Source organism: Pteropus medius, unplaced genomic scaffold (genome assembly GCF_902729225.1).
Source record: "Pteropus medius unplaced genomic scaffold, Ma_sr-lr_union100, whole genome shotgun sequence".
NCBI lineage: Eukaryota > Metazoa > Chordata > Mammalia > Chiroptera > Pteropodidae > Pteropus > Pteropus medius.
Window position 1 is genome coordinate 2,677,919 of NW_024343732.1, and position 11,521 is coordinate 2,689,439.

Consider the following 11,521-nt stretch of genomic DNA (forward strand, 5'->3'; position numbering starts at 1 on the left):
TTGGTTTCACCTGAGCAGGCACAGAACTAATTGACAAGTCCAAACCTATCCTGGTCTACCTGTAACATCCTGTTTGGTGCCCCATGTTCCAACACTGGCTACAAGAAGCACACTTACTGTTGCTCTCTTGGGGGCTCTGCACTCAGCCCTCAAGTGAGTCTGCTGGATCCAGCCACAGGCTCAATGGACCAGGGACAAGTATGTTTCTTTAGCTAACAAATGGGACACTTTCTCTGGTTTCTGACTTTGTCCCCTTTGACCCAAGCCATGGCTCTCTGGCTATGGGACGGGAGAATACTTGTGTCCATTGCTTGTGCAGATTCATTAGTGAGGGACAGAAAAAGGCATGTGCCATACCCCAAGCATGGGGATTGCACCTGTGACAAAGGGCAAAAGGAAAGAACAGCCTCACAAAGAGGAGACATTTTAGGCCAATTCTTGAATGAAGCGAGGGGGAAAGTGCTGGGAGTGGGAACAGCCAGTGAATTCTGAGACGTGTGCCCAAGCCTGACAGGTCGAGGCTGAGAAAAGTAGTGTGGCTGGACTTCAGGAAAAGGGGTGATAATGTGGGTTTTATTGAGTGCAACAGGAGCCTTGAGAAGGCTTAAATACGGTCCACCAGTGAGCCACAGCCCTTCCCAACAACCCCTATGATGGCTTTCTGTCCTCATTTTCCAGATGCAGAGCCCAAGGTATGATCTAGGTCAGGAGAGGGCAGAAGGGTAAACCAGAAGGGTTTGGGTTTGTCTTAGCTCAGATGTGAACCAGGATTGGAGGCAAGGCACTTCCCCTACCTTAGCTTCAGTTTCCTCATCTGCAAAAAGAGAGGTGAGGCCACAGCCTATTTGAAGGGAATGAGGGGAGAGCTGGCACTTGAGAGTCATGGAGGCTGAGTGAGCAGGGGTGGGGCATGGTAAGACCCACAAGCTGACCAGCCTTCTTAGAGACTGGTCATGGGCTTCAGATGGAGGTGGGTAGGATTAAGGCTCAGGGAAACGTTTCTCATACCAGTAACCTTATCACAGCAAAATAACCCCTAACTTCTCCTCTCCAGACAAACACTTTTACCTCTCCACTCCCTCTCTATTCCAGCCACAGGAGCTTTCCAGCATTACTCAAACACACCAGCTCCATCCCGTTTGAGAGTGTGTGTGGAACCCTTTCCTGCTGTTTCCAGTGGCTGATTCAGGGTTCAGCTCATTTATCTGCTTCTATCCCTCCTAGGTCACCCCCTTCCTGGCATTTAGCACAACTTAGTTGTTTGGGTTTTTTTGTTTTTTGTTTTTTTTTTTTTTAATTTCCATTCAATTCTTTTACACTTGACTTTTCACTTGCCTCCTCATTGAGGGCAGGGATGTATCTAAACCTCTTTGCTGAGACCCAGAACTTAGAACAGAGCAGGGGGCCAATAAATGCATGAATGGAAAGGACTGAACTGACCAGCTGGCCGACTGGACTCACACCGCATCCTTGACTCTCCCCGCCCTCCACCCCGCCAAGACTCTTACCCTCATTAAGGCCCTCACTAAGGAGAGCTTCCACCACCTACCTCCCCACCACATTTCAGCAATATCTGAGTTCAAATCCCAACTCTGTTCTTGGGCAGGTGACATCTGTGTAAGCCTCAATTTCCTCATCTGTAAACGCTGTTCATGTCAAGACAGCCCCGCCCCGCTGTTCCGTCCCTAAATACGAGAAGAGTGCTGGGTCCCTGCTCCCCAGCCTAGCATCTCCATTCCCAGGACCATCACCACCCAGGGGTGCGATCTCAAAGCCCCTTCGACTCTGCCCAGGCTAGGGAGCCCAAAAGGTCTGGGTTCGAATCCTCCCAACTCCCTTTTGAGAACTGGACCAAGAACCTTAACAAGCTTTTCTCTAAAATGGAGCGCCCGCGCCTGCCTTCTCCCGGGGGAGCGACTCCTTCACCCCTCATTCGTAAAATGGGCCATCGCTGGAGCCAGGTGCGAGGTAGAGCGAGTTTATTGCAAGTGTCAACTGGGGCGGCGCCCGGAGAGCACCGCCCCCCAGCGACAGGCACGTCATGATGGCAACCGACGCCACCTGAGCGCGTGCCCTCGCTGGCAGCTCCTCCAGGTTGCAACCGCCCGCCGCGCAGCCGTCGCTCATTCCGCGCAGGCACAATGGCTTCCGTATCCTCGTGTCCCGCCCCCTCCCGAGACCTTCCTGCAGGGAATCGAGGATGCGTATGCAACCTCCTGCTCTCCGGATCGTGGAGGAGGAGCTAGATTCCAAACAGAGGCGACTATGGCCCTCGCCGTTGAGGAAGCGGGGAAAGGGGGAAGGACGCCTGTGCAGTGGCATGCGGCGGCTTCGCGGGACTCTGGAAGTTCGCCTCTCGCGCGTACGTTGCGCTTTCGCAGTGCTCGAGGCGGCGGGAATGGAGGGAACCCCGGCTTTTAGCCAGAGTCCCCCGAGCGCAGCCAGCCGTTGCGCGCTACCTGGCCAGCAGAGGGCCTGGCCGAGGGGCTGAACTGCAGCAACTCGGCGATCAGGGCCTTGCAGCGCTCGGACAGCTCGAGGCCGTCGGGGTAGAGAACGCCGCGCTTCTGGCGCCGGGGCAGGCCAGCAATGTCTGAGTCGTCGAAGGGCATGCACCCAGTCACCATGACGTAGAGCACGACGCCCAGGCTCCACACGTCGTACTTCTTGGGGTCGTAGGGAATGCCCAGGAGTACCTCGGGCGATGCGTAGGCGGCCGAGCCGCAGTAGGTGGTGCTCAGGTCTGGGTAGCCATGTGCCTGGCGGCCGAAGCCGAAATCTGTGAGCTTGACGCGGCGCTCGTCGGGGCTCAGCAGCACGTTTTCGCACTTGAGGTCGCGGTGCACCAGGTGGTGGTCGTGCAAGTAGCGCACAGCACCTGCGATCTGTGCGAAGAGGTCGCGTGCCTGCCCCCCGGGGATGCGCCCACTGCGTTGCACAGCCTGCAGCAGGTCGGTGGCGGCCGCTTCCATCACGATGTACAGCTTCCCGTTGCACACTTCGATGAACTCGAAGACGTGCACAATGTGCGGATGCCGCACGCCGCGAAGGATGGACAGCTCTCGCGGCAGGAACTTGTTGACGAAGTCAGGCGGCGCGCGCCGCCGGTCTACTACCTTGATGGCCACCGTGCCCTTGTACTTCTTGGATGTGGCCACCTTCACTTTGGAGTAACTACCCTCACCTATTGTGCGGCCCAGCTTATAGCCGAGTTCGCTCAGGAGTTTGTCGCCCGACATGGTGGCGCCTGGGGCGCGCGGGGGAGTAGGAGGCGGCTGCTGTCGGGGGGCGGCCGGACTCCAATCTCGGGCCTAACCCATGGCGCTTGGCACCTGCACACCCGCACCCCCATGTGCCCACTCCCGGGCCCCCGCCGCCGCGGTGCCTTTTATTACCCAGGTAACAATTTCTGCCTTGTGAAGTGACCGCGGGCGTCATTCCGCCTCGGGGTGGGCCCCCTCGGACCCCGCCCCGCCGAGGTCCCCCAAGGCCCTTGGGCTTTGTGACTCATAATCGCTCTGAATGGTCCAGTTCCCGATGAGAGGCCACTAGCAAGGGCTTCCGACCACCATCGGGGAGTAGAATCCATGTCTAGGATTGGGGTGGCACCTCACTAGTCAAATCAAACGACAGCCGTCCCCCAGCTTCTTGTACCTAGCCCTGACTATGTGGAGCCCTGCGTTGCCCCTAGAACCTCTTAGGGGAGAAAACGGGAAAGGAAGATTAGCGCAGTGATCTGGCTCCCTCGGGAGCTTGACTGTCCTACGCAATGCCCTAAAGGGAAAGTGAACGGGAGGTCCTTTAGTGCAAGGGACCCCGGCGACCCCACGGGCTCCAGGTGGCCACGCCCCGTCTTGGAGAAAAGAAAACCTGGATTCCTTGGCCATAGCCAGGCCCCGCAGCCCGAGTTCTCTCGTACTGTAGGGTCTCTACATCAGGGCCCTAGGTTCGGCCCAGCCAGACACTTGCGCGGCCGCTTCCGCCACACATAGTGGCAGCGGCTGCGGACTACGTCATTTCCGCCCGCGACCGGAGGTGGGGAGCCCTGCAAACATGGCGGCGTCGAAGGTGAAGCAGGACATGCCCCCGCCGGGGGGCTACGGCCCCATCGACTACAAGCGGAACCTTCCGCGTCGGGGAATGTCGGGTCAGTGTCCGCCTGCACTGTGGTATCAGGGTCTTGGCCTTCTGGGCGCCGCGGCAGGGGCGGGGCGCCAGGGAAGCTAGAGAGCCTCAGTTTATCTGCGGTGTGATGAGAGGCGGAGCTGCGGGATCCCTGATAGCTTCAGCGGTAACGATAACTGCTATAATTTGTCGAGCGTTTACTAAGCCCTTACTTTCTCTGATAACAGTCCAGGAGTCAGTCCCGTTAATTTTTTCCATTTCACAATAGATTAAACCGAGATTAGTATAGTTTGCGCCCCTAATCCTCGGCCACGCTTCCTCTCACAGTTGGGGAAAGTAAGAGAGGCTGCGACCTCCCCCGCCAGGCCCACCCAGAGCAAAGCTAGGGCCAAAACCCAGAACGCCGAGGAAATTTAAAAGATGTTCTATGAGGTGGTTCCTCGCTGAAGGCCCCCACCTGCAATATGTCCCAAGAATATGCGTTCTTAGATTTATCCAATGTTTTAAGTAACGTTTTAAAGTTTGTTACTGCTTCATCACAGAAAAATGTAAAAAAGTGAAAGGCACCCATGATTAACAGAAATGCAAAGAAATTTAAAACAAGGGTCAATACATTTGCTATAAATCATCAAACTTTACATTTAAAATCTGTGCATGTTTAAAAAAATTCATAGGCATGGTAAAAAAAAAAAAAGTAGCAATTCAGACAGCAGTAAAGTTAATGTCAAGTGAGAACTTAAATCCTCCTCCTCCCCTTCTGGCCTCTTTTGTATCCAAGAACTAAGGTTGGCAAACTTTTTCTGTAAAGGGTCAGATAAATATTTTATGCTTTGATGGCCAGATAATTTCTGTCCACTGCTGCTGCTTTTTTATAACTGTTTACAGACCTAAAAGTGTTCTTAGGCTGAGGGCCATACAGGAACAAGCTACAAGCTAGATGTGGCACCACTTGACCACTCAACTCATCCTAGAGATGATTGAAGGAAAATAAGTGATCTGAGTCTCTTTTCTCAAAATACAACTTAATACCCAGGCCATTGCACCACTCAGGTGTGCTGCATGAAGTCCGTTTACACATATACACCTATGTGACCTGTATCCAGGCTGCAGAAGGATTCCAGCCCTCAGGCCTCCCTGGGCAACCCCCAGTCAGCATCTCTCTTTTTATTTTTAAGTCACAAACATGCCTTTTATCCCAGCTCTCTTCTTGTTCATGACACAGCTGTGCCTCCCATGGGCCCTAAATACCAATGCCTAGGATTGGATCTCCTAATCGCCCCCCTTTACTCTAACTTTCATCGTAGTACATACAAACCCACCCCAGTCTTTCCTGGCTGCTGAAAGGTGAGGAAGGTATCTCTTTTGGTGGTGTGGTCTTTGTTTATTATCTGCATTCATTCAGTAATTAATTGTCGAATGTGCACACGATTGTGGACCCTGTCTCAGGGAGCTCGCTGTCTAGCTGAGGAGATAGACACATCATGCCAGAATTTCCTGTTTTGGCAAGTAGTGAGGCCTCAGCTAACTGGGGCCTGCTTTAGCCAGGGTAGGCTAGAGGTACCTCTCTGAGAAGTCCCCCAGGCAGAGGGAAACAGTAAGTGCAAAGGCCCTGTGCTGTATCCTGTACCCTGCCCTCATCCTCTTCCTCCTGGCCCTCCGCCAGCCTTACCTCTTTTGAGCCCTGGTCTACAGTGCCCCTCTCCCTACCTTCCCCTGGTCTTGTGAAAGCACTGTGGCTCCAAGCCTGGCACCAGCTGCCCTTCTCTCTCTGGACCACTCACTACCAGCATTCCAGCACATGTCAAGCGGGCTCAGGCTGTCTTTAATCCACACTGCTCCCAGAGTGACTGCCATCCCCACCTCTCCTCATCTCTCACACTCAGTTCCTCTCTGTACTCTCCTGCCCCAAGTATGTGGTGCTTTCTTCTTTTTCTTGTGTCTTTAACATTTATTGAGATTCCATACCATACAATTCACCTATTTCATGTTTACAAATCACTGGTTTTTAGTCTATTCACAGTCGTGCAGCCATCTCAGTGATCTAAATTTGCAACACTTTCATCACCCAAAAAGAAGCCCCATTTTGTAGGTTGTCTTTTCAGCTCAATGGTGGTATCATTTGTAGCACAAAAGTTTTTTAGTGAAGTCCAATTCATCTATTTTTTCTTTTGTGCTTCCGGTGTCATATCTAAGAAACCATTGCCTCATCCACAGTTACAGAGACTGATTCCTCTGTTTTCTAAGAGTTTTATAGTTTTAGCTCTTACATTGAGATAAAATCCATTTTGTATTAATTTCTGTGGAAGGGGGAAGGAAGGAGCACATTTTATTCTTTTGTATGTGGCTATCCAGTTGTCTAATTTGCTGAAAAGACTATTCTTTCCCCATTGAATTGTCTTGGCACCCTTGTCCAAAATCAATTGACCATAAATGGTTTATTTCTGGACTCTCAGCTCTGTTCCATCGATGTACATGTCTATGCTAATGCCAGTGCCACGCTGTCTTGTACACACAGCTGTGTGATAAGTTTTGAAATTGTGAAGTGCAAGTCCTCCAACTTTGTTCTTCTCTTTCAAAGTGGTTTTGGCTATTCTGGTCCCTTGGATTTCCATATGAATTTTATCATCTTGTCAGTTTCAATGGGACTGTGGGGGAAAAGGTTGGGATTTTGATGGGCACTGCATTGAATCTACCTCAATTTGGAGAGTGTTGCCATCTGAACAATGTTATGATCCCATGAACAGTTTACATTTGTTTAGGTCTTTTTTTTAATGGTTTTTTTTTTTTGTCATCAATATTTATTCCTTTATTTTTAAATTTCAATTAGTTTCAAGTATACAGTACATTGGTTAGATGTCTGTACAGTTCGTAAAACGGTCCCCCCTCCAATTGCTCCCTCCCTCCTCTCACCCTCCACCTAGCCAACATATTCATTCTGATTGCATTCCCTATGCTGTGCTCCCCATCCCCGTATCCACCCATCAGCTATTAATTTGTACTTCTTTAATCCTTCACTCCATTCTCACATCCCCCCAAACTCCCCTCCCCTCTGTCCATCACCAAATTGTCCACTATATTTGTGAGTCTGTTTTTGATTAGTTCTTTTTATTCCTTATATTCCGCATATAAGTGAAATCATATAGTGTTTATCTTTCTCTGTCTGACTTAAATACCTTCTAGGTCCATCAAAGCAATATCTTTTTCCATCTCCTTTTAGTCTGTGTCTTTTAATCTGAAGTGAGTCTCTTATAGGCTACATATAGGGGTCTTGTTTTCCTTTCCATTCATCCACTCTTTTAGTTGGAGCATTTAATTTAATTCTTTTCCATTTGGGGTTGATAGGAAAATAATTGTTACTATTCTTTATTCCTGTTTGATAGGAAAGTAATTGTTACCATTGATAGGAAAGTAATTGTTACCATTCTTTATTCCTGTTTTTGATACATGTATTTAGGTCTTCTTAATGCATGGCTCACACACCCTTCTGGATATGCCGTTCCTCAGCCTCCTCCACCATACTGGCAGATCCAGAGACACAGACATCCCTGATGGCCTGGGGTCTTGGCCTTGAAGCCAGCAGTGAGAAAGAAATGAGTTAGAGCTGCATAATTGTAAAGGCTGCCTTAGTCCTGGAATTTATCTTACAGATGGCCCACACTTGGGTGCCTGGTGTGATGATGGCAAGGGATTTTCACACAGACAGCCCAGGTCTGTCCCCTGGGGCTAGGTCAAAAGAAGAGGCTCCTGGGTCTTTCTGCAACTATTGAAAAGAATGAGGCAGTTCTGATGAAATGCCTAGCACAGGTGGCCAATCATTTGGTGTGCTGGGAGGGATCCTGGGCACTTAAGCCTCTCAGGAGAGGTCCTGCCTCACAGCACAGGAACCAGGGTGCCCTCACTGATCTGTTCCTGTAATGTGGAACTGTCTTACCCTGAGCTGGTGTTTTCAACAGGTTGAACTAAAAGGGGAAAAATAGAACCAGTTTCTCATTTATCTCCAGGTCCAGCAGAGGTGCCTGATGAGCCTCATGCAGGAGCTGAGCTGAAGAAGAAAGAGCCCCCACTTTGTCCCCTTACAAGGCCCAGGGAGTGGCCTCACCCATCATTTACCGTTTTTTTTTTTTTTACTGAGTGTTAACTAGAGCTTGACCTGGCTGAGCTTGTGCATTCATCACAGCAACCACAAGGCCTGGCCAGAGAAGAGACCAGAAAAGATGAGAGGGTGCAGGGTGAGCCAGGCCCCAGATGGCCGGGCCTCCCTGAAGATCCCAGCAGGTCCACAGCCTGTCAGTCAGGATTACAGCTTGGATGCCTGCTGGTGCTCAGTAAATATTTATGGCAGCCTGTACCCTGGGGTCTGGGTGAGTGGGGGCAGGGCTTGGGTTCACCTGCTGGGCCAGGAGCAGCAACACCCCAGGAACCCAGGGGGCAGTAGGCAGCCCCTGCAGGGTACTGCTTGCCTCTGGCAGCCCTGTCCATCTCCCTGTGGGCAGCACACAAGGAGGTGGCCCAAGCAGCCAGGAGCTGCCATGGAGCTGGGACCCAGCCATGGACACCTACCTTCCTTGTGAGGAATGGCCAACTGGGAACCAGACAACCTAGAAGATGGTGGGGCCAGGGCACCCAGCCATAAACCTCTAGACTCATGGGCCCTTCTGCAGACCCTTCCCGGCCTATACCTTACAGAAACTGGCATGGGGGCAGAAGTATTACATCCACAAGGGCCTTGCCTGTGAGAGAAAAGCTGAGGTAGCCTGGTGTCCCCTGTTTGCAGAGTTGACGAACGTGATAGAGAGTGTTCTGCAGCTGCAAAGAAGGAAATGTCCAAGGAAGGGGGCCGGTGGACATTCCACAGAGATTAAAAAAACATAGTCTGAAGAAATGTGAGCCATCTCTGGGAATGGGTCACGGGGGCTCTCACCTTCTCCCTTGTCCATATTTCTGGGGGATTTGCACAGCGAATGGATTATGCTTCTTGAGAAAAAACAAGGGTGGCCTGTGCCGCGTGCAGGTGCCGAGCCAGCACTCCTCTCCCCACAGGCTACAGCATGTTTGCCGTGGGCATCGGGACCTTGCTTTTCGGGTACTGGAGCATGATGAGATGGAACCGTGAACGCAGGTAGGCCCCACACAGATGAGGGTGGGCACGTGCCCATGGACTTGGTGTACATCGGGGCCCCTTGTCAACCTTCCAGGCCTGGGGGACCCAGCAAGTCCATTTCTGGGCTTTACCATCGAGGATTGACTAATAAGTGAGGAGCTTGCCTCCAGGTGTTCACTGGGCACCCCTCGGCCTCTGCCACTGAGGATGTAAGAGTCCAGGTTGTGACAGCCCATCAGATAGAGGTGGAGGGGCAGGCCTAGAACTTGTTCTCTTAGTCGGTTTTTGTCCAGGGTGACCAGGCAATGACCATAGAAAGCTGATTAGAAAGCTGATCACATAAGACAATGGCATTGCCAGCCATGTGCGGCCTGAGGGACCAAGGCCTGTGGTGCTCTCAGTTCAGATCTCAGCCACTTCTGAGCTTGCCCGATTCCCTGCCAGGTGGCTCCTTCTAATTGGTCCCCAATTAGCTGGGCCCCTCTACCCTGTCCCATCTGTGACATGTATTCTTAGCACCTCCCTCCCCCACCCTCTTGTCCCCTGCCATGAGGCCAAGAATCCCTGAGGGTGGTGCTGGAGAAGGCTCAGCTCAGGCAAGGCACTCCACATTGTCGAGTAAACTCAGGAGCACCTGGTGGGTGCTGAATGCTAGGGACCCTACGCTGGACAGGTGAGGCCAGGCCCAAACTCCCAGGGAGAGATGGTAGTGCCCATAACGTCTGTGGCTGTGGTAAAGGCAGCTGCCTGGTGGACGAGGTGGGGAGAGAGGGGCTGAAGTTTATCCACTCCTTCCCTTTGCCTCTGTAAGATTCCCCTTGATGAGGGGACAGAGCCAGAGGCCACTCCCTAGGCCACTACATGGCTCCATTTCCACCATCCCCCAGCATGGACAAGGCTGGTGAGTTGGAAGATGCTGAAAAGCAGTGAGAAGAAAGGAGCTGGATCATGAATACCCCACCTCCCTTCTCTGAAGCTGTCAGGCTTGGGCTATTTTTAGGATTAAAACAGTTTTTAATTGAAAAGAAAGTGTGAAGCCAGCAGTCTTGTGGACCAATGCCTGTGCCAGCTAGGCACCCCCATCTCAGTCTCCTGGTGGGCAGAGCCTACTGCCCAAGCCCTGCCCTGCTCACTCGCCTCTCCACCTGACTCCCCATCCCCATGTATCATCCTGAATGTCCAGGGGCTGCATTGTCTGCCCCCCATAGTCTGATCCAAGTATTGGTTTTGGGATTTCACAGGCGCCTGCAGATCGAGGACTTTGAAGCCCGTATCGCACTGATGCCACTGTTGCAGGCAGAGAAGGACCGGAGGTAGGGCTGCCAGGGCCAGGGTCAGGAGGTCATAGGCCTGAGTACCCCAGCTTACAGCACAGGACACAGCCAGAATGTACATAGGGACTGGCAGCTGCGTCCTTGCACATGGAACTGCTGTCAACCCTTGAAGAGGGCACTACACATAAAGTGGAGACCCGAGGAGGAAAACTAGGAAGGCTTCCTGCAAGAGGGGGCGGGATGTTGGGGCCGGGGCAGGAGGACAGCAAGAGTTTGCTAGGGAGAGGAAAAGAAGGGGTTAATTTGTGCAGGATTGAAGCAGCAGGACGTGATTGGGGTGGAGCAGGGACAGGTCTGGCAGGTGTATTAGGCAGGCGCGTTCAGGCCTGTCCCCCACTTCCCACTCCATCCTCGCAGGGTCCTGCGGATGCTTCGGGAGAACCTGGAGGAGGAGGCCATCATCATGAAGGATGTGCCTGACTGGAAGGTGGGTCCCCCAGCAGGCACTGATAAGTACAGCTTCCCACAGAAAACCTGGGGCAGAGAGGGGTAGTGGATGCTGGGTGTGAGGAAAGGAAGGCAGCCGCTTCTGACAAAATGGCCAGCAGGGGTGGTCATTCAGTCGTGTGTGTGTCCCGCTAGGTGCTGGGCCTGAGGGGTGGATGGGGTGAGGAGAGGGGCTGAAGTTTATCCACTCCTTCCCTGTGCCTCTGTAAGATTCTCCTTGATAAGGGGACAGAGCAGCACCCCCACCTATATCCACTGTCTCCTCAGGTGGGTGAATCTGTGTTCCACACAACACGCTGGGTGACCCCCATGATGGGCGAGCTCTATGGACTGCGCACAAATGAGGAGATTCTCAATGCCACCTACGGCTTCATCTGGTACTCGTAGGGGCCCCCTTCGACCCCACTCCCTCCCCACAAAAGAAAATAAAAGCCCTGGAGACCTGCTAGCCTGTGTCATGGACTGAGTGACTTGGCCGCGTGCAGGGGAGGAGGGGCACCGCGTTGGTTCTACA

General features: G+C 52.4%; 2 protein-coding genes and 1 long non-coding RNA gene across 3 annotated transcripts; 2 read left to right on the forward strand and 1 right to left on the reverse strand.

Annotated features, from left to right (window-relative positions):
* Positions 1 to 545: 545 nt before the first annotated feature.
* On the reverse strand, positions 546 to 3,980 carry TSSK6 (testis specific serine kinase 6). Its single transcript, XM_039867991.1, has one exon. It carries the CDS (start codon positions 3,237 to 3,239, stop codon positions 2,418 to 2,420), a length of 822 nt encoding a protein of 273 aa, XP_039723925.1. The 5' UTR covers positions 3,240 to 3,980; the 3' UTR covers positions 546 to 2,417.
* Positions 3,981 to 3,990: 10 nt separating this feature from the next.
* On the forward strand, positions 3,991 to 11,455 carry NDUFA13 (NADH:ubiquinone oxidoreductase subunit A13). Its single transcript, XM_039867993.1, has 5 exons — positions 3,991 to 4,147; positions 9,166 to 9,244; positions 10,468 to 10,539; positions 10,918 to 10,987; positions 11,275 to 11,455. Exons 1-5 carry the CDS (start codon positions 4,054 to 4,056, stop codon positions 11,392 to 11,394), a joined length of 435 nt encoding a protein of 144 aa, XP_039723927.1. The 5' UTR covers positions 3,991 to 4,053; the 3' UTR covers positions 11,395 to 11,455.
* On the forward strand, positions 7,376 to 8,984 carry LOC120606600 (uncharacterized). The gene is made up of 2 exons (XR_005653925.1): positions 7,376 to 7,833; positions 8,127 to 8,984. It is a non-coding gene; the product is annotated as an uncharacterized LOC120606600 (long non-coding RNA).
* Positions 11,456 to 11,521: the final 66 nt, after the last annotated feature.